Source organism: Leguminivora glycinivorella, chromosome 11, assembly GCF_023078275.1.
Source record: "Leguminivora glycinivorella isolate SPB_JAAS2020 chromosome 11, LegGlyc_1.1, whole genome shotgun sequence".
In the NCBI taxonomy this organism is placed as follows: domain Eukaryota; kingdom Metazoa; phylum Arthropoda; class Insecta; order Lepidoptera; family Tortricidae; genus Leguminivora; species Leguminivora glycinivorella.
Window position 1 is genome coordinate 5,508,779 of NC_062981.1, and position 27,007 is coordinate 5,535,785.

Consider the following 27,007-nt stretch of genomic DNA (forward strand, 5'->3'; position numbering starts at 1 on the left):
CTGGAGTGATAGAGATGGAGGCGGGGGCGGGCCCTCGGGCCGGCGCAGGAGCCGACGTTACCAACACTCGATTTCTATCCTTCACGCTTCCATATAAAAATGTTACATTAAAATTTTATCTTCTCGCCTTGCTTTTATATAGTTGAAAACTAGTTTCGGGAAATATTTGAAACTTATTTTTAAATAATAACAACCTACGTAATGCCTTGATCTATAGGTATTTACAAGATTACCTAAATTGATATAAAATTTTAAAACAAACTAAAGCTCCACAGTTGTGAAACATTGTGGGACGTGTACTGTGGCACAACAAAAGGAAAATTAAACTCGAAAATGCTCGACTCCTTCGCGTTTCGTGGCAGAATGGCCACACTGGGCGCGTTTAGTACATAATATATTGCTTTAACTATTTCTCTAGGGCCTTGAAGGGTCATAATTATAATAAAAAAACTACATAAATTAATTTTAAATGCCATTCTGTCAGGAAACAAGGGTCCCTATGGTTTCTTTTGGTTACATACTATTACCCCATTAGTTCTGTGTTCAATGAAATCAGGTTTTGCAAAACTGATTTCAAGTGCGTCCAGAATCGAACGCAACGACGTACGTGGAAATTCATTTCATCCAGTCTGCTTGTAATACAAAGTCCATAATATATTAAAATTTACTATCAAACAATTACATTCATTCAATAGGTAAAATATAAAGCGTTCAGCTAAAAACAAAAGATATAAAATGGACTCCACGGGATTTGATCTACAGTAACCTAGTGTTGCAAAAATGATATAAACGTACAGAATGATGTCTCGACACGACGATTCGTAGGGTGCGAGGCGTCACCAGACTCATGGTGGTATGTCCATAATGCCTTCCCGCGGTCAGTGGTGACTGTCGTCGGCGGCGAAATAAAACGACTGGGATAGCAAATGCACGCTGTTTAATGAGCTCTAAGTGTCTGATACATAAGTGTACATACAGTAGGTCCGGACAGGTTATAATGAACATACCAGCAGAGCCGCGCGGCCGCGGGGCGAACGCCGAATAATCGGACACAAGCACAGGACGTATGCCACTACCTACTGCGCGCCGCGAGTCGGCAGCGCGAGCGACACGCTCACGTCGCGCTCGCGGAGCCCGCGCCGGCGCCGACCACGTCTCCGCACGTGCACCGCGTCTGCTCACCGGCACGTGGCCGTCACTAGAGCAGCCGCGTGGACAGCTCGGTGACGCGAGCGACACGCTCACGTCGCGCTCGCGGAGCCCGCGCCGGCGCCGACCACGTCTCCGCACGTGCACCGCGTCTGCTCACCGGCACGTGGCCGTCACTAGAGCAGCCGCGTGGACAGCTCGGTGACGCGCGCGAGACGCGGAGCTGCACGCGCACGCGGACGGCGGGAACTCACACGGCACTGAACCGAACCGACTAGCGGGGCGCGTCGACGTATATCGTAGCGCCAAATGGAATACTAGAATCGGGAAAATTCAAATTATACAAGATACGTTATTTAATGTGGCGCACGTTTCCACTGGCAAGTTAGAGGCGAGACACGCGAGGAAACCGGACCACGTGTAATTTAATAGCGGACACGAGAGGTAAACTGAACGGGCGACACTCGTCCAAATAATTGTAATTTAGTATCTCCATTTGACGCATGCGTAACTTTTTAAACAATTTTAAATGCCGACGTTTCATTAGTGATTACATATAATTTTCATAGGTAGATGTTTAATATCGTATCGCCGAAAAAGTGAACCGAGCCACATTAGAAATATCGCATAACACTTAACAGTAAAAAAAAACATATAATTACTGCTACGTATATTAATCTAAATTTCCGCAGCGAAACGTTTCACTTTCCCGAGCGATATCAAACGTGTGATGCTAAGTTACAGGCCGCGAACCGTGCGCTAACGTTTGGCCCCGAAATACACTTGTGAATTTAATTACGAAAGTAGGATACCGCAGTGTAACGAGTGTAAAAGAGACGCGATGACAATACGATGTTGGCATTTTTTTAATATGCGTACTATTCTTTACCGGGTCGTACTACAGATGGAGTCGGATATCGTCACCTCTAGCAAATATCTGTGTCCGTAGTTACGTAAGTAAAATAATCAAGTGTATTTAAGGCGTGAGCGCAACGCTTACGGGTGCAGAGCGGAGTGTGTGTTCCCGGGTGTGTGTGTGCGTGTCAGACGGAGGCGAGCCAGGAGGCGACGCGCGCCAGCCCGAGCAGGCGGCGCGCGGCGCGGGGCACGCGCGCGCGCTGCGCCGGTGCGCGTGCGCCTGCGCGTGCGCGTGCGCCTGCGCGTGCGCGTGCGCCTGCGCGGGCTCGCTTCACCGCGCCGACACCACCCCCGCCGACGCCGACGCCCGACTGCTTCATGTGCGCCTCCGCTGCGAACAAAATTACATATTATATGTATGTCTTTCTCTTTCTAACTGTCGAGTAGTAAGTATTACTTATTCATTTTGTTTCGTCAAACTTACTTAGTTTGACGACACGTAAAAAAAGCACAAAATCACCGTTGGAATCCTTTTTAACTTCCTCAAATATTAATTCTGCTAAAGGAAATATTTTGTTCTTTCGACCCCTTTTTGGACATATCCATCTAAAATGGGCAACAATTTTAATACTAGTTTGGTCGAAGTCGGATCACTTGCATCGTTTTACTGTCTTTCTCACTCTTTCGGCTCCTCGCTCCCGTGATGTTTCGTGTATGTAGTGTACTAACTAAATGTACTAAATAGCAGAATCATTTGGAAACAGTTCAGTCTAGTATGGTGGAGGAAATCGTGTCTTTTGTAGTACATGTAATATTATATGAAACTCAATACGATCAATGAAATCATGACGTTTACTTAACACATTGGAAGTCTGCCCTATTAATTTTGCTGCCGACTTAAATTGATCTAGCTAAACAAGCAATAAACTTTCTAAATAAAACAAATTTACTTACGTGCAGCCTACATGAAGTAATCTGGCGTTCGCCGTGTGACGTGAGGTTCGCCGCGCCGCGGGGCCGGGTCGAACTGAAGGCTGCGAACACACACACAGGTCAGCACACACACATTACAACCACACTCATGTGTCTATACTCACAATGGGTCATAAACTTTAAATATCCATTATATAATCGATGTAACCGATAGGAATTTGATCACCACAATCAAATTCGCGTCATCACTTTGCGCTTATAATCATTCCGTTTTGGTAATACAATTTGATTTGAATATGTTATGTTAAAAAGTTTATTGTGATCATACTCAGGGGTCACACACAACAGGACATCACTTGTTTTGTTTACATATAGAAAGATCTGATTTGAGTGATAATCAAAATTAACCAATAATTTATCAGAAATAATGAGTAATATCAGTATAAACAATAAATACTTACAATGAGTACTTAAGCGCATCATCCAATTCCATAATGGCGGCTTGGTTACCGCACCTGCAACACACATCACTCACGTCAGTTTATTTATTTATTTCACTTTATGTATTGTTTGTGAGTCTAATCTACAAGACACGAATAAAAACGTTTTGAATTATGTTTAATAGCTCTCATGTCATTTTATCTCTTTGAATTTTCCTTACATATGTGAACAATTTTTCTCATCATTATTGCCTTAAAGGCACATGTACAATGCCACTAGACAGCTACTGACACTCATGTGATGATTTTGGTGAAGGTCAGTTGATCTTCAAAGTACACCACAAAATTTAACTATGGCGTGGAAGCACCTTAACCAGCAATTGTGCCATTTTAAATCAATATTCTCGTTCGGCAATAAGGCGCTAGTTCTACCAACCAATAATGTACCTCTTGATTGACTCACCTATAGCAGTAGTTGGGCGCTGAGAAGATAGTGACGACGTTCCGTTCGTGGCACCAGTTGTAGCCCTCCATGACGAGCTGGTGGGCGCGCGAGACCAGCGTCAGGCCGTTGCTGTGGTTGAAGGTCTCCGAGATGTCTTGCCCGAACGTGTAGCCGGCGCCTCGAGGCGATATGCCCCATCCGCCTCTGTAAAAGAATACTGTATAAGTATCCTGAAAGCATTGATAAGCTATACTTCTTTCGCGGTAAAGGTATCAAGTTGGTGTGAAATATAGAAGTTGAAGCGAGGAGGTTGGGGAAATGGGTGGCAGTCGTAACAGCATTATAGGTAACTTAATACCAGTATAAAGATGAACAGAAAATAAATTTACTTTCATTTGTTAAGGCTGCTTTCAAAAAAAACGTCAAAAGAATGTAAAATTGATAGTTTTAGTCGGTGAAATACTACACTTTCCGTTATCCAATAGATTTATTTAATTCAAGTTCCAGTTAGAGCATCTTATTATCTTGATTTTTATAAGACTGGATTTTTGAAAACTAACTTACTAAATTAATTATGAATTTTTCTCTAATGCACGTTTAGAAAAACGCACGTATAGAGCTGAATGAGTCGGTCTTATTTGTAAAATTTGGACAATTTTGAGTATTAAAACGGGTAAATTTATAATTCGTATATCCTGTACCACAATCATTTCAGACTAGATTTTTATTTTAAGTTTTTGAAAAAGAGTAAACTAGCCTAAGGCGAATTCAATTTTTTTCAGAAATTACCTAAAATTAAGTGACAATTTCTTTGAAAATCTACAACACATCGAAGTAAGTTTTGTACTAAATTAATCTGCAACGTTTACTTAACTTGCTGTTATGCCTTAGTGATTATAAATTGCTATTATTGATTTTTGCCAATTTTTTGAAAACGAGCCTTCACCGGTACAATTATTACCACTTTTGGACATTTTCTCATATTTTGTTAGACCAAGTAGAAAAAGTCCTATAATGTAATATATATTTATAAACTACTCGCAAAGCCCTTTAATTTGATACCACACACGGTATGATCGAGCGCTCGGTTGCGATTTCACTATTTTTAAAACGAAAGCCCTCTTAAGGAAAACTATATTTAGCAGAGTATCTATTGGCGCACAATACGCAGTTACGCACATCCTTTATTCAATGACGTAAGAATGATTTTTATTGTTATTTATAATTGTAGTGCTTTGACATACACCTTTAAACTTAATTTCCTGCTGTGAGGATTAATTATACTCTTTCTCAGAATCCGTACACAGACTATAATTAGCCAGCATGATTACGCGACTTGTGTAATTGCGTCTAATATAAGGAACCGGTGTTTTCCAGTGAAAATAACTGATTGTCATAACAGGGCGAGATCGCGCCACAAGTCGACTGGTAAGACAACCGAGCTTAAATTTGAAATTAGGTAATGCTTTTATAAAGGGAAAATTTTACAGGATATGAGGATATCCAGTAAGTTTGTACATAGATTTAAGTGCACTGAGCGTGTGGACTGTGGAAAAATAGCAGCAGCACTAAGTTAACACTGAGTCTCTTGGCAAAGATCTCTTCTATTTTCTTTCCAATGAGTAGTTAGGCCAAAAAGTGTGTCCACATGAGAGGGCATTGTTTGGGCTGGTGTCCCTCTCACACTTACTGACAATGTCAACATTATTCAGTGACGTCATCACTGTCATAAATTGGGGATACCAGTCAATTTTCAAAGTTACTACCAAATCTACTAATACCACAGAATATATAATAGTACAAGTACAGAAGGCCCACTGCTTTGATGTTCACGAAATGCCGCCTTTTTAAATGCCTACAAAATTCTAACAAAGAAAAGAGCCCCACGTGCGCAGCGTCGGAGGATAGGGTTGCCTATGGTTTAAAACGCATTAATTCTCAGATAAATAGTTATACTATATATTCAAGTCTTGGGTACTTTCTAGGTATATATACAGTATTTATATATTTTTGTTACAGCCTTCAGCATCACAAGCCTTATAGAACTTTTCCGTGGGACTTAATCAATAAGATCAGTGTAAGATTGTCCTATTTTATTCATGATGTCTATTTAACTAAGCATTATTAGCAATTCCACATATGGACATCGCATATTATGAACCTTGAAAAAAACTCGCTACGTAATGTAACAATAGAATGTGCGAACGTGCGTTCCATGAGAACGCGCGCCACCCCTGATTAGGCCGCGAACTCGCGGCCTCCAGAATGTACTTGTAGCGCGGCGATAGAATCGTGGAGTGAGCCGCCCCTGCTAATACCCAATTGAAGGTATTTTTTAATTATACAAATCTTTGATTTATTGGACTCAAAATAATTACATTATAATTATTTGCCAATTCTTTAAAATATATCGAAACCCTAGTTTGAATATAACACTAAAATAGTATAAGAAGTTAAAAAGTCAGGTAATATACAGATAAAAATACTACTACTATGGTAACCTCATTAACACTGGCCACACGTGCGAGAGGGACACCAGCCCAAACAATGCCCTCTCATGTGGACCGTTTTCGCTAGTCTGATACGATCACCTTTCTGTCTCAGTGATAAGGTTCAATTTAGTATGGCAAAAAATGTGATTGCGCTGTCCCCTGTAAAGGTCTTTGGATCCGTCACAGGCCACGCTCATTCATTTCGATTACGCCAAAAAGTTCGTTAGTCCTAACATCTTCTGGTTCAAAGTTCAATACTGATTACTACAATATGTGCAGTGTTGTTTCACTTTTTCAACATATCAAACTTGTCAAAATAAAATACGAACCTGTTGCTGTTTTCTATCTTGAATACGTGAGAACGATAGTAGGTACCTACTTCTATATGCAGCAACATTGTCTAACGACCAAGTAATTTAACGAGTCTCGTAACTCTCGTTTACTACCAAAGGTTAACACGATAAAAATATTTTACTATCAACCGCAGTTAGCTTATCGCAAAAATAACTGCTATGTCAGGATCAACAAACTCAGCATAAAAATCAATATAAGCTTTCATCACACTATCTTATCAGAACGAGACACAACAATATACAATCTAGAGGGTTTATCATAATTACTCAGGAAGATGAATGCCCTTGGCTTATTATGCTAGTTCATTCATAGCAGTCGAATAATATGGTAATTGACACAGTTCATATAGGAATGTCAAAGATAACTTCCAAAGCGCAAGTTTTCGGCCCAAGCAATGATTCCATAATTTGGCAGGCAAGTATGGTCGCGTGATAAATGATAAAACAATAAAACATCTAGCCGTCCCTATCGCACTCACAAGACCATACTTGCCTGCCTGATAACATTTGGTCTATGGGTAATTTACCTAGACGTGTCAAAGTCAATGTATTTGTATTAGTCATGACAAGGATTTTGTTATCTAAGAAAGTAACATGACATCTTGTATATTTTGAATAATAAAGCTTCTTTCGTAATTATTGTAATTAAGACGCTACGGGAGCGAAAATGCTAAAATGGAAAGGAGTCCCCCTTTCAATTTGGGAATTTCAGTTAAATATACTAGTGTTATTAGCTAGATTTATCAAAAAAAAAAGTCCATTAAGAACAACTCGGTTAAAAGATATTGCGAAAAATTTTTTAAAATCGAGGTTCCGCTCTCTCGCAGTAGGTACCTTTCGCGTCGCCGCTGCCGGAGAGTAACTACTGAGTCGGTCGTCCTTATACTGTGGTGGTATATGTGCATCAAGCCAGGATTCCTACACCTCCTGAAGGCGGTCCACCGCTCGGGTTCGGTCCAGGGTGACGATGGAGGGGCTGAGAGGGTCTTTGACGTGTCTCACCTGTCGTCGGGGTCGCTCCAGAGCAGGTCGCACATGGGCCCGTCGTGCGGCACCTCCTGCAAGCGGTCCAGCGCTCGGATGTGGTCCAGGGTGTCGATGGAGGGGCTGAGGCCTCCGTGTAAGCAGAAGATCTGGAATAAGAGCGTAATTGTTTATTTTTTTCGATACATAACATTACGGAGAGTATCATGAGTGTTTTGTACCATAACTGTGAAATTTTTATTAGCACTGAAACGTAAAGTGATGTTTTTCCGCTAGCGCTGCTGCATAATGATTGTTTGGAAAATATATCTATTAGCAAGGCCATTTATTGTTGAATCTGATAATTATTCATATAGTTCCATATTATTTAGACAGCGCAGAGACCCATAATACGAGTGTTAGGGTTGGTTGCAGCAAACCGTCTGTCACCGAATTTACGCCAGTTGTCTCGATTCGGTGCGATCTCCCACTAGTTAACTTTGGTATTGCACAAATCCGCTTCATCATCAGCCTAGCGATACCGGTTTCATTGTCAACAGTCATCATCTTCTTATGTCTATCGAACTCCGAAGCCCACTTCGATCCAAAGGGATCTTTTGTACAACAGAAATCGGTCTGTAATTGAGGTTGGTGCAGTGTCCAACCAATCTAAGTTAGATCAAGCTGCCCTAGTGTGTGTACCTGTCCGTCGACGAGCGCGGTGAGGGGCAGGAAGTCGAAGAGGTCGGTGAAGTGCTTCCACACGGAGGCGTTGCCGTACTTGCGCAGGCACTCGTCGTAGAAGCCGTACACTTGCGTGATCTGGCGCGACTCGTGGTTGCCGCGCAGGATCGTTATTCTCTCCCGGTAGCGGACCTGCAAACGGAGTATAATTGTTTTATTGTGTAAGGGTTTGCAGAATGAAATATGTTTTTAAATAAGTCAGATTATAAACTTCCTAATATAAGGCAAAAATCTCTTAAGACAAAATGTAACGGTGCTGACGTCGGAACAATTTTTAATGTTACTTTATAACTTTGGCTAACCGTATTTTTATACATATACTCAAAGACGTATTTAACTCCGTTTAGACGGATAAAGTCTAAGAAAAAAAAAACGTACCTCAAAGCCCTAGAGAAAAAGGAACGGTGGCCTAGATGGCGTTACAGCTTTGGGGAACGCTCGGCTAGATGGCACTAATATTAATATTTGTCATTTTTACAGATATTATGCTAACAATATGGACGAAATTGTCAAAACTGAGGTTCAAAAGTTTTAAGCTTGTGTCGAGAGATGGCAGTCTATGCACTGTGATTACACAGTTTACTTTGAGAGTAACTCTCTATAATACTCGATCGTCTTTGATATACTTTAGACAGCTGAATAACCAACATGTTTTTAATGTATTTGTATAAACCACAACTACTAAATATACATTGTAATGACATCACATCATAATATGCCCTGTACAATACAATACTCTTTATTGCATCATCATCATCAGGCCTTGTACATCTTTACAGATGATTCAAGCAGCGTCTCAGATCTAGGGACAGCGGCGCTTGTGGCTATATAACCCGATTCGTGATCGGCATAACCTACCACATCTGTCACAAATAAAACTAGAATTAGTCTCTATCTCTACACGAGCGCGATCCTCGTTATGCCTTATTGCCCGTTTTCGGGCTAAGTTTTGAAACCAGGACCTGTCATGGGTTTCACGACCTCTTAAAAGGCTGGCCCTCCACTCGACGCGGTTTGCTGCTAGGTCTTCCCACGAGTTAAAATCTATGTTAAAAGCTACCATATCGCGCTTTACACAGTCCTTAAAGCGGAGGAGTGGGCGTCCTACATTGCGCTTGCCTGATGCGATTTGGCACAGCATAGTCCGTCTGGGCAAACGAGTACTGTCCATACGCTGCACATGGCCCAGCCACCGCAAGCGTCTCTGCTTTAGGAGCGCGGACTCTTTATTGCACACCTTGATAAAATACAACAATACAAAACAAGGAAGAAACACGAACAAAGGTAAACAACAGGCGGTCTTATCGCTAAAGAGCGATTTCTTCCAGACAACCTTAAGGTAGCGGAAATTGATAAATTTACATAATGTCAGTAGGTGTCAGCAAATTCGAAGAAATAAACTTATCGCACAATATAGGCAAAAAAAATAAAATAGAATAAAATATAAGAAAAATAAAATATAAGAGTATTCTAATTCTGTAATAAATGCCTACGAGTTAAAATGTTCACTCTCTACGAAATAACAATAGTCGTATTTGTACTGTTCATTTTCAATGTCATGCCGCTCTTTTTATGAAATCTACATAATCACATTACCGACTCAGCTGTACTGTGGGTCACCGTCTACTACGGTACGTTTAAACGGTACATTAATGTTGTTCATTCATCGATCCACTGCGTTAAGGTCCAATGGACACGCAAAAATAACCTTTAGCTAATTTTAATCTACTGAAAGGGAAAACAAAGGCACGGTAGAAAGTAAATAAACAAATGGATTTCGGGCGCAAATGTAAAGATAAGAAAGTATTTGAAAGAGATAAGGAGTGATGTCAACAGAATTATCAGAGATAAGGGATAAGAAAGCGAGTTTCCTCTCACGTATGCCAAGAATCGTGGGTACAATGGGTATAATGTCACCGGTTATCGAAGACACAACTTTTTCCTTCTTGTAGGAGTCAGTATGCAACTGAGTCCGGGTTTTTCTGAACTGGAGTAATTGCTATAGGTTAGTAGTAATTTTGCATATTGCTTAACTTTGAACTTTGTTAATGTTAATGACTGACATACTAATGTTAATGAATAAACAAGGGTAAAGGGCTGACTAGTGACTCAGTTTCCGCTTAAAAACATTACGAACTATAGGAAACGGAAATATATTCAATGATGCTTTAGGCGTTAATTATTATTTGTCATAGATATTCTCCTGACGAAGCGCCCTAGTATTTGCGGACTGATTTTCAATCTCCTAGTTTTAATATTAATATAATGCCAAAAGAGGGGAATTATATATATAAAACTGAACGTTCCGGCCTCTACAAGCCTGTAAAGGCCGGCCGACATCCATCGCAGGTCACTAAACACGGCTAATTAAAGTGCACACACACTCTACTTAGGGCTGATTTAGAAGTTTAGACGGCGCGCGCGACTCACTTGCGATTTTAGTTGCATTGTAGACTGTTGACGTTACATACAACATACAATTCAGTACGATTCGAAGTTAGCAAAAAAGCTAAGCTGCTGGAATAGTTGGAGTACCTACAGCTGTTTCGTATCGTATACAAAGAGCGTGAGAAAACAACCGGTGGCAAAGTAAAAAGAGGATGTAATTAGGATTAGTTCAAATAGAGAATTAGCTCTTAAAAGAAGAGTTCAGAGTGATGTGCGAATCGGGACTGATTTAGCTTTGTACAAGCCAGATATTATAGTTTTTAATAACGTTTTAATGTAAGTTAAATTACAGAAAGGGACTTTACCCAGCTTAATAAACGCGCTACTGTAGCGCGTTTATTAAGCTTGTAACAAGCCTCAATTAGCTAAAGTTATTATAATATGGATTATAATGGATTTGAAATGAAATGAAATATTTTTTATTTTGCTTGAAATATGGTACAAAAGTTGTTTAGACAATATTATAAATAGGTAACACATATTTCACCATCATCGGGCATGCAAAAATATCTTAACCTACAATTAAAACTAAAACTAAGATTTTAAGGTGGTAAGGTGATTTATTTATATTTTACCAAGAACGACTACAGCTAATCTTATAAAATGTATGTTCACAAGCAGGATAAACTAGTTCGAAATGTGAGAGCATTCACTCGGGTATGAAACGTTCAAGCTACCTACAATAACAGCCATCTGGCGCTTCCGTCTAATAATGACAACAAACGAAAATCGATTAAACACGGCGCCACAGATTATACTCAGCCAAGTTGACATAATTTATTGGCTTGGTATGATTATTGACTACTTATTGTCTATAATATGTCAATAAGCATGCTTAAATGGGCTATTTTTTTCAAAGTTGTCCATCCCACTTTTTTTGTAACATGGGTATTTTTTACGAGATTCATGCTCAGAATTGCGAGATCTTTCGATCCAGATGGGAGAAAAAAAAAGTCCCAAGATTTCCATACATTTTTCAGACCCTCCATTTCGTTACCACCATACAAAATGTATGAAAAAAACCGGCCAAGAGCGTGTCGGGCCACGCTCAGTGTATAGGGTTCCGTAGTTTTCCGTATTTTCCTCAAAAACTACTGAACATATCAAGTTCAAAACAATTTTCCTAGAAAGTCTTTATAAAGTTCTACTTTTGTGATTTTTTTCATATTTTTTAAACATATGGTTCAAAAGTTAGAGGGGGGGGGCGCACTTTTTTTCCTTTAGGAGCGGTTATTTCCGAAAATATTAATATTATCAAAAAACCATCTTAGTAAACCCTTATTCATTTTTAAATACCTATCCAACAATATATCACACGTTGGGGTTGGAATGAAAAAAACATATCAGCCCCCACTTTACATTTACATTTTACCCTAATAAAACATTTTTATCCATTTTTTATTTTTGCACTTTGTCGGCGTGATTGATATACATATTGGTACCAAATTTCAGCTTTCTAGTGCTAACGGTTACTGAGATTATCCGCGAACGGACGGACAGACAGACATGACGAAACTAGAAGGGTTCCTAGTTGACTACTTCCCCTAAAAATGGTAACGGAATAGGAAAAAAACCTTGGGACACTTTTTTTCTCCTTTAGGATTGAAAGAGCTCGCGATTCTGAGTATGAATTTGAAATGAAAAAAAAAATCCAAATCCAAAAAAAGCGCGTTGGACAACTTTGAAAAAAATGCCTCAAATAAGAAATAATAGCAATGTGATCTTGAGAAACAGTTCAAATAGCCAATGTACGTGGACAACACGATCAAATCAGGCCGAATGCATTTGGTCAAATTGGCCCGTTTCTATTTGATGCTGACTGTATAAACATAATAATAATATATGGATATGAAAAGAAGTAGTAGTAGATCGATTAACTATTGTCCATAAAACATTTTTAAAAACCTATTATATCACACGATTAACCAAATCATAACAGCGTTTTAGGTAAACACCCTGTTTCAGGCACGACGCATTCAACCAAGCCACGCGCACAGCGACATCCTTTGATGTGCCTAAGGTTTAATTTCATTCTCGGCGGTTCAGACTGGCGTGACATTTTGGATGCGATGCGATGTATCGCCCACAGTTGTGTCATGTTGACTGACATCTCGAATAATTACACTTCCTAGATCAGGGACCCATTTCTCGAAGCTACAAGTTACAGCGTTTATGAGCGGAAGTCAAACTTCAAACTTCAAAACTTTTATTTGCATTTTAGCACGTACATCATAGTATAATGGTGGAAATATATACATGGTATCAGTGCATTGACCCATATGGCATAAGTCAATGTCTAATATCTTCCAGAAATGGGCCCCAGATCTTGCTTACTATCGCTTGCGGGACTCTTCCTTTAGCCAAAGCAAATATGGCAGCAGGTCCCACTGCTGAGCAAAGAACTCTAAACTCTAGCCTTAATTTGTAATACTTCAGCTTAATAAACTTTTTCGACCTCTAGAGATATTTCCTTTGTAAAATGAAATGAGCGGAGGTCCGTGACATAGGTACAAGACTGTTTTGACCGATTTGAGATTACAACTGCTGGTCAATGGACTCTCTCCCTCCCTTTATATCCACACAACTACTAATAGTTTGGTAAAATTTGCCGACCTGTGAAGGGCCTGAAGGCTGAGTTTCATAAGTTCCTATTGTAAAATAGTTTCGTAAGTAGGTATTACCTATTCAAAATCTACAAAGGCGGCAAGATAAGATGCAAGTCGTTGCGTTGATAAGTGACTCAAAAGCCACTAAATATCTTGTTTCTAAACATGCGCCATGTTTTAATAAATAATGAATTCTGGGACAATTCAGACTAATCGGGTATGATGCTATTTTGAGGCTTACGGGTCTGTTAAGCAAAATTAGTTATTAAATTAAGATAAAATGAATAAACAATGCGTTAAATGCAAGTTCCTAAGGCTAATAATAGTTGACGGCCTTGTAAACCTGAATATTTACACTTATATGGCTTGTTTTTTTGCTAACACAATAATAGATTTCACAAAAAAATTAATATAATTATTTATGTAATGTGTTAGCCTGGTTTTGATAACTAATATGTTCAATGCATTGATGGACAACTCCAATAAAGGAGAAAACTATATTCAGTTCAGAAAAGTGATAAAGACAAATTATGGGGTTCTCGATGCGTCGTTAAATACTAAGTGTAAATAAGACTACTCTTAGTAGTTCTCACGGTCCTTTCAGCTATCATGAACACTGACCTTAAGCGCAACCAGCAATGTGACAGTCTCCACGCTGTAGTATCCACGGTCGACGTAGTCCCCCATGAACAGGTAGTTGGTGTCGGGAGACCGCCCTCCGATGCGGAACAGTTCCATCAGGTCGTGGAACTGCCCGTGAACGTCGCCGCATACGGTCACGGGGCATTTTACCTCCTGGACGTTCGATTCCTTAGTCAGAATCTCCTTAGCCTGTAAAAGAAATAGAGGTTGGGTCAAATTGTACGGCATTGTTGCATTATAACCAGTGATTATAACCATGGTAATAGAGGCGTGTTCCGATATGTATGAGCACTTTTCCCGCTCCGATTTACAGCAAAAATAACGAGGTCTTATTGACTTCATATTTTTATTTGTATTTTTGTGAGGACGTAATTACTCGTAATAGGGCCATTTTTTGCCCCAACTTTTTTATGTGGCTTCCACTCAGAATCGCGAGCTCTTTCAATCCTATTAGAAGAAAAAAAGTGTCCCAAGGTTTTTTCCTATTCCATTACCATTTTCTCATACATTTTGTATAGCGGCAACGGAATGGAAGGTTTGAAAAATGTATGGAAGTCTTTGGACATTTTTTTCCCCTATCAGGATCGAAGGTCTCGCGATGCTGAGTAACGCCGTGGCTTGCGTGGGCGACGGTCGCGCGATGGTCGCGCGACGGCGATGCGAAGCATACGAAATCAAACCTTATCGATATGGAAGTATGAGACGCGACGGCGACGATCGCGCGACGGTCGCGCGACCGTCGCCCACGCAAGACACGGCGTAAGAATCGAGTTAACTAACCTAACCTAACCACAAAATTAAAATTTTGAAAAAACCCCCGATCGCGACCTAGTGAACCGATTTTCATGAAACATGACTAAAGAACACTCCCGACTAACTCAGCTTTCAGACAAAAAAAACTAAATCAAAATCGGTTCATCCGTTCGAGAGCCAGACAGACACACACACAGACAGACAGACAGACAGACAGACATACACACAGACAGACACGTCAAACTTATAACACCCCTTCGTTTTTGCGTCGGGGGTTAAAAATACCCATGTTACAAAAAAAGTGGGGTGACAACTTTGAAAAAAAAAAGGCCCGATGCCCAATAATATCATTGTCAAAGATAAGGCGGTTTCATTTCGTGTTTCTAAACTTCTGTCTTGCGTACCTATCTACTTACAATTAGCATATACATATATTTATTTTTAAACACAACTCATCTTTTCTACCTGCAGGGGTGACTCACTTCATTCTATCACCGCTCTACAAGTACATGCCGGCGGCCGCGAGTTCGCGGCCGATTCATTGGTGACGACCTTCGCTCGACGCAATAAAATTCAATGTCGGCTGCTCGATTGCGGTCCGTTTGTTAATGTAGGTAAGAATTTTATTATAACAGGCGGCATTTGGTGAACATCAAAGGAGTGAGCCTTCTGTACTTGTACTATTATATATTCTGTGCTCCCTGTTTGTATTGGAACACTGACCGCACACCTTATTGTCCCATGATACGCCCATTTCATATCTTTCTATTTTCTAAAACATGAGAATGGGGGCAGTTTGCGTGTCCCTTAAATAAGGCAAACCATTCACTTCGAGCGCGTTTCGTATGAAAGTCATACCTGTTATAATTTAATTTTTATGATTATTATGAAGGGGAAGCGGCACGTTATTATTAGAGAGAGTCATGTTTACAAACATCGCGTCCTTAATCAAATCAAAGTAAAAGCCTAATTAAATAATTACGATGACGTACGCAAAGCGCATCGCGTGTCAATAAGATATTATCATGTTCAAGTTCAAATGTCCCAGTAAAAGAATTTTAATTCGTTTTCAAGGGTACACCACGAGCTCAGAGTTCAGTGGCTTCAGAACATTAACCTCGGGGTTGTGGGTGAAACAAAAGGCGCGATTATAGGTAGATTGGGCGACATCCGGAATCTCACCCTCCGGGAAACCATTTATCGAGTGGAACGAATGGAACGATTTCAGCAATTCGAATGACATTGCCATTAGGTATAACAAGTGAAGAGCGACGTGCGTCGTACGTACGATTCAAGGCTGATTAATCAATACTTGATTTTTGTTCCCAATAATCAATAGTACAGTCACCGGCATAAATGTGATGATTTTTGTACTTTGTCGCTTTAAATCGTTTGACAGTTTCGTATGACATTTCAGACACGACGTTAAAATGACAAGGTACAGAAATCATCACTTATTTATAACGGTGACTGTACCTAATGCACATAGTACCTACCTAATTTACTTTTGAATACATCAAAAGTATCAGGAGAAATTTGATCAGGAATTCGCAACTAACGTGAGAAACGGAAAAGAACTCAAGAAAAACGTCAAAATAATGTGAAATTGATAGTTTCAGTCGGTGAAATACTACACTTCCCGTTATCTAATAGATTTATTTAATTCAGGTTTCAATTAGAGCATCTTATTATCTTGATTCTTATCAGACGAGATTTTTGAAAACTCACTAAATTATTCATGATTTTTTCTCTGGTGCGCGTTTAGGAAAACCCGCGTATAGCCCTGAATTAGTCGATCTTATTTGTAAAATTTGGACAATTTTGAATACTGAAACGGGTAAATTTATAATACGTATATCCTGTACTACAATCTTCTTAGACTATTTTTTATTATACGGCTTTGAAAAATAGTAAACTAGGCTAAGACGTATTCAATTTTTTTCAGAAATTACCTAAAATTGACAATTCCTTTGAAAATCTACATCACATCGAAGTTATTTTTGTACATAATGAATCTGAAACGTTTACTAAAATTGCTGTTATGCCTTAGTGATTATAAGTTTCTATTATATATTTTTGGCAATTTTTTGAATACGAGCCTTCACCATCACAATTATTACCACTTCTGGACATTTTCTCATATTTTGTTAGACCAAGTAGAAAAAGTCCTATAATATGTCATCAAGCCCTTTAATTTGACACCACATACGGTAAGATTAAGCGCTCGGTTGCGATTTCACTATTTTTCACATGAAAGCCCTCTTAACAAGCCTGAGACGGAAACAAAAACCGGCCAAGAGCGTGTCGGGCCACGCTCAGTGTAGGGTTCCGTAGTTTTCCGTATTTTTCTCAGAAACTACTGAACCTATCAAGTTCAAAACAATTTTCCTAGAAAGTCTTTATAAAGTTCTACTTTTGTGATTTTTTTCATATTTTTTAAACATATGGTTCAAAAGTTAGAGGGGGGGGGACGCACTTTTTTTTCCTTTAGGAGCGATTATTTCCGAAAATATTAATATTATCAAAACACGATCTTAGTAAACCCTTATTCAATTTTAAATACCTATCCAACAATATATCACACGTTGGGGTTGGAATGATAAAAAATATCAGCCCCCACTTTACATGTACGGGAGGTACCCTAATAAAACATTTTTTTCCATTTTTTATTTTTGCACTTTGTTGGCGTGATTGATATACACATTGGTACCAAATTTCAGCTTTCTAGTGCTAACGGTCACTGAGATTATCCGCGGACGGACAGACGGACGGACGGACGGACGGACGGACGGACGGACAGACAGACGTATATAAAAGGGAAGTATATAAAAATATTACTAATAGGCACCTGCCGCGCGAGCCAATGTTCGATAGTTTTCCGCAGTATACACCGTGTTTCACTTAACACTAAAAACCTGAAAACAGTTTGTTCAGAATCGAGAGTAGAATCGATTGAGCTATATCTTGATGGGGATAATATTTTTATTTAAATTTGTATTATTAGTTATTTTTTAAGTGCCTATTTTATTGTACTCGTAAGACAACATTGTGTATATCGCATTGCTAGAGGTTGTTTACCTTTTTCAGTATTTAGGGGTATTAATACTGGCTGGTTACTTGGACGATTATTTTTTCTGCTACGAGTTTGACGTTGTTTGTCAGTTTAATCTTAATGTTTATCATAAGTCATAACAAATTGAACTCGTACTTTTAGTTACAACCTTGTCATTTTGAATAATGGGTTTAAATTTGCTTACTGCGATTACCTGTCCAATTTGAAGTTTACTGTGACAAAGATTTAAAGTGTTTTACAGTGACACCTTAGCTGTCTATTGGTAAACCTTATGTCGTTGCAGTAACATACACAAATAAATAGTTTTATGGTTTATGGTGGAAGTTAGCAATTATTTTATTGAGTGTAGAGCTAAAAATCAAGTAGAGCTGTACAAAAAATTAAAAATTCAATTAAAAAAAGTAACCATCAGATTAAAACATGAATACTCTAGATGCGTTTAAAAAAATAAAAATCAGTTGGGGTGTCTGAGGTTTTGGGTGTTACCGGAAACACGTTGTATTGAGACGCGGCTTACCACTACACATTTAAATTGTTGGACAAAGTGGTAATTCTTCAATTATTGTCAGTTTAACTGATGTCAAATTAAGGTTACCACTTGTCCTGAGCGACTTGATTGCCCCAATTCAATCACTCCTCTACTCCAAGGTCAATTTTCTTAATAGTTACATTGTATAAAACTAATACAAACATGCAAGCTGCAAAGGAGGGAAAAAATGAAATTATTTTATGTGATATTTTTTTCAACTGGTCACTGGTGTGTGGTGGGCACAAGGATTTGGTCACTTTTTCTTTAGTGTTTGAAGTTGACTTCAGTTTACAATGTTTTTTACAAGTTTAACTCTTTGAATGACATGTCATTTTGAGTAATGACAATTTTTTATTGACAAAATTGGCCAGGAGTCAATGGCCAACAATCCAAAGGTTATAATTATGTTAATGAAGGTGCCTCTTATTGTTTAATTATCTGTGTATGCAGCCCATATATTTTGACCATATTGCATACATATGGGTTGCCTTATCAAGCAAATGTTATCTGGACCCATGTCGGTAATTTACATTGTTGGCATTATATAGAACAAAAGATGTAGATTTTTGAATACAATTGTATTTGTAAATATGTATAATTAATTAGCACTTTTTAAATGATTATAAAGCTATTAAAAAAATCATATGTTTTTTAAGTTGATAAATATTTGGATTGTATTTTTGGAAATATATATTTAGGTTTATGTATATTTATTATGTAACTTCTTATGTAAAGTTTTAGTAATATCACCGCCCACAATATCTCTGCTTTGCCTAAAGGTTGACTGGTAGAGAATGCTGTCTGGCATTAAGTCCGCCTTTTGTACTATAAGTTTTTCTTTCTTTGTGTACAATAAAGATTAAATAAATAAATAAATAAATAAATAACTCTGCAATTGTCACCTACTAACATTCAAAGCAGGCTTCGATGAGCAGTGGCTGGCAAATGCAGCGATAACACAAGGAGCATGATGAACATTCTCTGCCAGCAAATTATGCAAAGCAGTCATGTTATAATTAAACCACTAATAACAAGAGTTATGCAATCATATCCAGTGCTAACTTACACACAATAATATAAATGCAACTCTAATCAAGATTGTTTACCCAACAAGTCTCCTATCATATCATTCATTTCATTATCTACATAACTTAACATTGCACATTGCACAAGTATCCTTATTAGCAAGGATAAATATAATAGAAAAAGTGTAAGATATTTTCGTTCTCTTTATTCATTTTATATTTTAGGTTAGGTTTATTATAATATAAATATAACTGTAAAATATAAAAACACTTACCCCTTATTCATAAACATTTACTAAAGTTATCAAGCGGATATGGATATACAAGATGGTATGGCCCCCTAGGCAAATATTGCAGCGGCAGACCATACACAAGATGGGACAAAGATATTAAAAAATCATTTGGCCCAAACTGGATCCAAATTGCCAAAGATAGGGACATGTGGAAATCGATGGAGGAGGCCTTCCCCCAAAAAGAATCCAATGCACCAGCATAATTAAATAAAAAAATATTTAAAATTGTATAACTTGCAATTAGAATAAAAGGCTTTTTTATTTTTTTTATGAAGCTGATAAAGAATGTGTGTCCCTTTCCAAAATATTGGTATAATAGGGGGGTTACAGAATAACACATGAACATATTATAAGAAACCGAACATAGGGTAACTCTAGTTTCTTCATTATTATATATAGTTTCCATAATTTCCTACATATACATGTTGTTTTCCTTTAGTATTAATTAGTGCAAAGTGTTCTTTTTAGTGCATTTTAGTATGTGCCTATTGTGTAATAAATTAATTTATATATAGGTACAATATATCTCAGGATTACTAGTGCTAAGTTTAAGTTTTTTAAATCTGCTTAGCTTCTTAAGGCTCACGGTCTACATCTATAAGACAAATACACATTTAATGAACATCCATTTCAACTTTAAAGAGATTAAAATTAATTTATGATCAGCTTGAATGTCCCTACCAGCTCAGGGAACATCATTCAGGATACACATACATGTATCTCATCTACCCCCCTCAATAAGAAATTATTTAAGTGTGCCTGAGGTACCTTAACCGAAAACTAAACAGACAAACTATTTTCAGTCCACGAATTAATAAATAGCCAGCATCATTTCCGCAGGTTGTCTAAAAATATCCTGGCCAATTAGGCTATATTACACTGCAAGGATAGTTGACTGGGTGTGGTGCCCTAGCTAGGTGTACATCCTATCCCTTGTTACTCGCTCAAGGAGCGGCGACGACCAGACAACCCTCCGTAACTCTGCACACACAGTTAACTCCCCTCGGATAGACCGCTTCGACTAATGTCGGTATACGTTATAGTCACTACTTCATGTAGGTATATGAATCATACATGGGTTTCGATCGAGCGTGAAACTTCACAACACTATCAAAAACATATTTAAAACAAATCCTTACACTAAGAACATGACTAACTAAGCTACATTACCTTGTCGCATAACGTTTTGACTTGGTTTTCTGTCAATTGCTTGCATTCGTTTAGCTGCTCTATCCATTGATCCAATTCCTTTAACGCCGCCTTGTCCTCCATACTTGTGGTTTGTGAAATTAACGTACGAGACGTTAAATTAAGTTTAAAAAGTGTCTTATCTTTTAATCGTACACAAAACCATGCGAATAAACTATTTTTCACTATACCGAGAAAACTGACTACGACGGACACTTACAAAATGGCGTACGTTTTTTTTCCTTTTTGATTAGTCCTTCCAGACAAGCCAAGACAATAGGCCATACTGCCTTGCCTCGCCTTCAACGTCTTGAAAAATCTTCCTTTATTTTAAAAAATTAGTAAAGTCAAATAAGCTCTTAAGTATTTATTGTAATCTAAAAATTGCTTTGATCATTTCGATAATTTTTTCGGTGATAGGAATAACTTATTTAGAGATTTTTTTACTCTTACAACACAGTCAGTGGACCAGGTCACAGTATAATAAAGAGTACTATCGTACAGTATGGCCACTCCCGCTCCCCGCTGAAAGTGCCGCCCACCCCCTCTCGGTTACCTCACAGTTACCGCCTGTCAAAAACGCGAACAGTCGGCCTGTCATATTTCACCCATACAAGCATAGCACGCGTTCACCTACACGAGCTTAGAATGTGTGCTAGGAACGCGCTTCTTTCATATATTTTATCGCCAGTGTCCGAGATGTGACCAGGTTTGCAGGATGGGACGGCACTGTCAAGGTAATTTATAGCGTAACCTGTCATGTTTATTCATTGAATCCATAATCTAATGAATATTTTTTACTTAGTAGATGTGTTGAGGTATTGCCATTGCAACATTGATTAGGTACCTAAGTAGCTTTTATAAAGATGCTTTATAATTTATTCTAATTACCATTGCCTTCACCATATGATAGTGATTGCTAGCAATACTTACTGCCACTTTATTGAAATATTCATTTTAAAACTTAACCCATTCAGGGCCAGCAACTCAGCCTATGAGTCATGGTGGAACAGTTCCGCAGGGCCGATGACTCGCATGTGAGTCCTGAATAAATTCTGATTTAAACATAAGCAAAACGTAATATAACGTAATAATATAAGTATAGTTTGAGCTAACAACCATTTTCATAAGGTAATAATGAAAAAAAAAATTTAAACATGTTTTTTTTTAGTGAAATGGGGTCTAGAATATTCAAGTTTGGTTTACTATAAGTGTAATATAGTCAATATTCTGAAATTCGAGATACATACGTGTTCCAAGCAAATGGATGAATCCACATTTCAAAAATATAAATAATATATATATGCCTGAAGTTATAGACCCGACTCAAGGTATGGGTCACCGTGGCCTGGCGCTACTTGTAAAATCTACACATATTTTCATAGCGCGCAAAAATAAACTTTATTGCATTGTTTTAAAGCTTATTTCATGACGAAATTCGTTGCAAATTGTACCATTTTACAACGGATTACTGTTTGGATGGCAGCAAGCAACATTTCTAAGAACCAAACTTATTACCATGCTATATTTTTTTGTTTCATTACAAAAACAGGGCGGCTTAAACAGTCACAAACTAAATAGTAATTATTGTATTATCATAAAAGTGTGTGACAAATATTTAAAAGACAAGTTTTTTTCTAAACATTTGCGTGGTGTTTATAACAGTTTTTAAGTGCTCTATTGTTTCTATTATAATGACGTTTACCAAAACAAAGATCATGACAGGCCACATGTAAGATTATCGGTGACACTTGGCCAATAAACAATGAATGCACCTGAGCGGCGGCGGATTAAGCGGTCGTCTCATCTTTCACGTGGTATTTTTGACAAAAACTCAAGAAATTAAATACACCGTGTTTCACTTAACACTAAAAACCTGAAAACCGTTTGTTCAGAATCGAGAGTAGAATCGATTGAGCTATATCTTCATAGGGGTTATATTTTTATTTAAATTAGTATAATTAGTTATTTTTTATGTGCCTATTCTATTGTATTCGTAATACAACATTGTGTATATCGCATTGCTAGAGGTTGTTTACCTTTTTCAGTATTTGGGGGTATTAATACTGGCTGGTTACTTGAACAATTATTTTTTCCGCTACGAGTTTGACGTTGTTTATCAATTTCATCTTAATGTTTATCATAAGTCATAACAAATTGAACTCGTACATAATTACAACCTTGTCATATTGAATATTGGGTTTAAATTTGCTTACTGCGATGACCTGTCCAATTTGAAGTTTACTGTGACAAAGCTTTAAAGTGTTTTACAGTGACATCTTAGCTGTCTATTGGTAAACCTTATGTCGTTGCAGTAACGTACACAAATAAATAGTTTAATGGTTTATGATGGTAGTTAGCAATTATTTTATTGAGTGTAGAGCTAAAAGTCAAGTAGAGCTGTACAGAAAATTAAAAATTTAACTAAAAAAAAAGTAACCAACAGATTAAACGCTGAATACTCTAGATGAGTTTAAAAAATAAAAATCAGTTGGGGTGTCTAAGGTTTTGAGTGATACCGGAAACACGTTGTATTAGGATGTATTTTAGAGTAATATGGCAAATTCTATTTAGTCACGATTTATTCGTTGGCGACTTTATACTCGTCCCAGTGCTCTTCAGTGATTTCGTATTTTGTGATTTTTGTGACCTTGGCTATGGATGACTAGATACATAATCATCACGCGCTAAGTTGCGGAATTTCATTATAAATACTTTTCTGAACCGTATTATTAATTAATTATATGAGAATAACAGCATCCTCTTGACAATCATATATTTCTGGTCAGACTATAAAATGTTAATTCTTACAAATAGCAACAAATTAGTAAATTCATTTATTTTGAATATGAACAGAAAACAGTTGGTTCGTAAAAATGTTGCATAAGATTGTTCAACTGGCCGGATTCATAAGCGGCAATTTATTTTGCGTTCGCGCCAGGCCAGAGACCCATCAGCTGAGTCACGCGTTTTAGCTAAAAACGGTTTGTATGGTGGCCCGGCGTGATGTGTACGCTCGACAGTCCTTGGCCATGAATGGGTTAAATTTAGCCTTATCCTGTAATTTGTTTTATAGTTTTTTTTTCCTGTTTTCCATTAGGTCTGGCTCCTTACCAACTGCAAGTTGAAGTTCGAACATCTTGGCAACCTACCTGAATACAGTGACCATCACCCTGATGGCTACCTTTGCTGGCAAGGACATTTAGGTTATGCTTTGGGACCTGAATGATGGCAAGATTGTGCACACCTTGGACCACAATGACATCATCACAGCCCCAACAGATAATGGCTCTGTGGTGCTTATGTACCTTCAATCATAAACTGGGTATGTATACTTTTTTATTCTCCTTACTCTTAGTACTTAACCTTAAGTGTAAAAGATTTTATTGCACTGAAGTTAATCAATGTGGAAACAATGTATCTTATGTTTGTACTGATAAGATTTTATGTATTAACATTCCGTGTTCCTGTGTATGGATATTTCATGATAACTAATATGGCTTGTTTCATCTAGGATCTGGAAAGCAAGGAGATGGTTTAGGAGCTCTGCCCCGACATGATCAAGTGATGAACCTCACCAAGGATGACCGCCCACCTTTCCCTTGCGTGGTCCACTGATGGTCAGACCCACTTTGCTGGTAACTCCCACGACATCATCCTAGTATAGAAGGTGTCAGTCTCCACCCAAAAGGGGATCCATTTATTTAATGCCGCTATGTTCCAATCCGAATGTCAAAAGAATAAATGAAAGAACTGAGTACATTTGTTTTCATTACCATGCTTATCTAAGAAAGATGTAACATTTGAGATAGTAATTTATTGTAAACCATTCCATTGTACTCATCAAATTAACATTTCAAATATACACATAACATAGTAGCTACACAATCTAAAATTGTAAATATATAAGTTAGTATATTCTTAAGTTATATATATATTTACAAATTATAAAAATACCCATTTAACCACTTATTTCTACTCTGCACATTTGCCACACTTCAGCATTTACAAAGGAAGACCATTTGGATCCAATAAATGTGAGCCATCAGTTACTTCTGTTGGGCCTTCTCCAACTTTGGTATGAATAACATATTTTAACAAATCTGCAGGTTCCGGTTCCAAACCCAACTTATTCAAAAAATCTTTACTTAGCTGATGTTGTTCAGACTTGAGACCAGTTACAAAGTTATTTGGTGAAGTTGAAGGAAAAACATATTTTACAAGGGAAATTAATTTTGGGACTTCTTCCTCGAGGAGGTATAAACAGGCATTAGGGCCTGCATCGAAAGTATAAGCAACTTTCACTTCACCGCAGACTTCATTATACTTGTGAATTATTTCAACTATCTTGTGGGACACTTCCGTCATGTATACAAAAGGTGGGTATGAATCCAGACAGACTGCATGAAACTGGTTGCTGTCTTTCATAGTAATTTCAGCAAACTTGGGAAAGTTCTTATCTTTTATAGCCCGAATAATGCTGGCAGTTCTTTGAGGCACACAATATTCAATTCTGTGTTTAAGGAGTTCAGAAGTTTCAGCCGTAATCTTCATACCCTTTGTTGAACTAGTTTTCTTTGCACTGTCACCAACCACAAGAATAAGAGCTCTCATTTCAGGCCAGTGAGAGGCTTCTGCAATTTGAGTTGCAATGGAATCTTTGCCAGAAGGGTCCGTTCCCGCATGCCACTGTACGAAACCGCCATATACACTTCTACAAGCACTGCCAGAACCCAACCTTGCGACGCAGCTAACGTCAGATTTCACATTATAAAGTTTCACTAATGCAGTTACTAAGCACGCATATCCTGCTGCAGATGATGCTAGGCCGGCCGCCGTTGGGAAATTGTTAACAGAGCAAACATGAACTTTCCATTTTAGGAATTCTCCGTTTACACTCTTCTCCTTAGCGGCTATAGCTTTTATTCCTTCGAGGCAATTTACTAGCCGCTTATTCGTAAACGATTCCTTCTTGCCGTTGAGCCATATCTCATCACTGGTAAGTTGCGGGCCGGTAAACACAGATGTTTTGGCACACATAACACCTGTGTCCAAAGTAGCACTAACGGAATCATTTAACGGTAGTATCAATTCCTCGTCGCGCTTCCCCCAATATTTTATCACTGCGATATTTACGGGAGCAATAACAGTTTTCACATTACTCATTATGCTGTAATTGAAAATTTACTTGTCGACTTTAATATTATTCAATAATCTTTTTAAATACGTCTGCCTTGCCGCGAAAATCGACGAAATGAACAACTTGAAAAGTCGCCAACCAACGAATACAAAGAAGACTTCGCAAGTCGCAAACGTCAAACTTTATATTGAGCTGTTTAAGTATACGATTAAAACGACAATTTGTAAACGTGAATAAATTCCAAAATCGTGGTATGTACGACGGTAGTTTGTTTAGTGGTCGCGTAGGTTTTACCTTATATAACAAATTAATGATCGCACAGTATCGCGTCCTTGGTTTTTGACGTGATAACGTCTAATAACTCGTTACTACGGGCAGCATGCACGAAAAAGATGACGTCATTGTCCCGTTTCGCAATATAGTTTTTGCGCCATCTATTGGCGCGCGTTGGAACTAAGCGGCTGATCGATGCGCTCGGTATGGTTATAGCGTGTGGCCTGAGTAAAGCACCACAGCTGGGACAGATGGCGCGCCCGTGTGTTGTTCTCGTTAAGCAAGTTATTGCTGCAAGTTTTGAGACGCAACTATAGGTAAGAGTGAGTGGCAAATATCTGCATCTCTTTCTAGCATATACTTCTGTCTCAAAACTTGCAGCAGCGCCGCAGAGATGGGCAAATCGTAATCGATTCCGGATTACACGATTACTTGATTTTACTTTGTAATCCACTACTGGGTGTCAGATTACTTGTAATGTAATCAAGTGAAACGGTAAATTACCATTACATATAAAGGAATCACTAATCATCTATACAATAATTACTATTACCAATAATTCGGAATCATAGTCGATTTACAATAACTGAAATTATTGACTTGATTACTTTCAGATTACAAATATGTAGTACCTCAGATTGCTGACTGTCACTTTGACAC

The 27,007-nt window shown here is 38.1% G+C and overlaps 2 protein-coding genes and 1 long non-coding RNA gene across 6 annotated transcripts; 1 reads left to right on the top strand and 2 right to left on the bottom strand.

Annotated features, from left to right (window-relative positions):
* Nucleotides 1–920: 920 nt before the first annotated feature.
* LOC125231484 (serine/threonine-protein phosphatase 2A catalytic subunit beta isoform) lies at nt 921–21,162 on the bottom strand. Of its 2 annotated transcripts, XR_007177620.1 has the most exons (9): nt 20,917–21,162; nt 14,053–14,262; nt 8,336–8,509; nt 7,673–7,803; nt 3,844–4,029; nt 3,402–3,455; nt 2,962–3,041; nt 2,318–2,398; nt 921–2,287 (listed from the first exon to the last, which is right to left on the bottom strand). XR_007177620.1 is itself a non-coding variant. In XM_048136972.1 (8 exons), exons 1-7 carry the CDS (start codon nt 21,016–21,018, stop codon nt 2,969–2,971), a joined length of 930 nt encoding a protein of 309 aa, XP_047992929.1. In that variant the 5' UTR covers nt 21,019–21,162; the 3' UTR covers nt 921–2,398; nt 2,962–2,968. The 2 variants fall into 2 exon arrangements, 1 of the variants encoding a protein (XP_047992929.1); XM_048136972.1 differs by having other exon boundaries at nt 921–2,398.
* Nucleotides 21,163–21,637: 475 nt separating this feature from the next.
* LOC125231492 lies at nt 21,638–24,692 on the top strand. Of its 3 annotated transcripts, none has more exons than XR_007177623.1 (3): nt 21,638–21,671; nt 24,035–24,259; nt 24,449–24,692. It is a non-coding gene; the product is annotated as an uncharacterized LOC125231492 (long non-coding RNA). The 3 variants fall into 3 exon arrangements; XR_007177624.1 differs by having other exon boundaries at nt 21,670–21,752; XR_007177622.1 differs by lacking the exon at nt 21,638–21,671 and adding an exon at nt 21,683–21,777.
* Nucleotides 24,693–24,861: 169 nt separating this feature from the next.
* LOC125231479 (diphosphomevalonate decarboxylase) lies at nt 24,862–26,499 on the bottom strand. The gene has a single exon (XM_048136961.1). The coding sequence runs from the start codon at nt 26,098–26,100 to the stop codon at nt 24,940–24,942; it is 1,161 nt and encodes a 386-aa protein (XP_047992918.1). The 5' UTR covers nt 26,101–26,499; the 3' UTR covers nt 24,862–24,939.
* Between the last annotated feature and the right edge of the window lie 508 nt (nt 26,500–27,007).

Bases quoted from the DNA above. Each gene is read 5' to 3' on its own strand.
- LOC125231479 (XM_048136961.1), bottom strand. From the start codon at position 26,100: ATGAGTAATGTGAAAACTGTTATTGCTCCCGTAAATATCGCAGTGATA.
- LOC125231484 (XM_048136972.1), bottom strand. From the start codon at position 21,018: ATGGAGGACAAGGCGGCGTTAAAGGAATTGGATCAATGGATAGAGCAG. The intron at 8,510-14,052 runs GTCAGTGTTCAT...CTCCGTTTGCAG, and splicing joins CATTGCTGGTTGCGCTTAAG to GTCCGCTACCGGGAGAGAAT. The intron at 3,042-3,401 runs GTAAGTATTTAT...GTGTGTTCGCAG, and splicing joins GATGCGCTTAAGTACTCATT to CCTTCAGTTCGACCCGGCCC.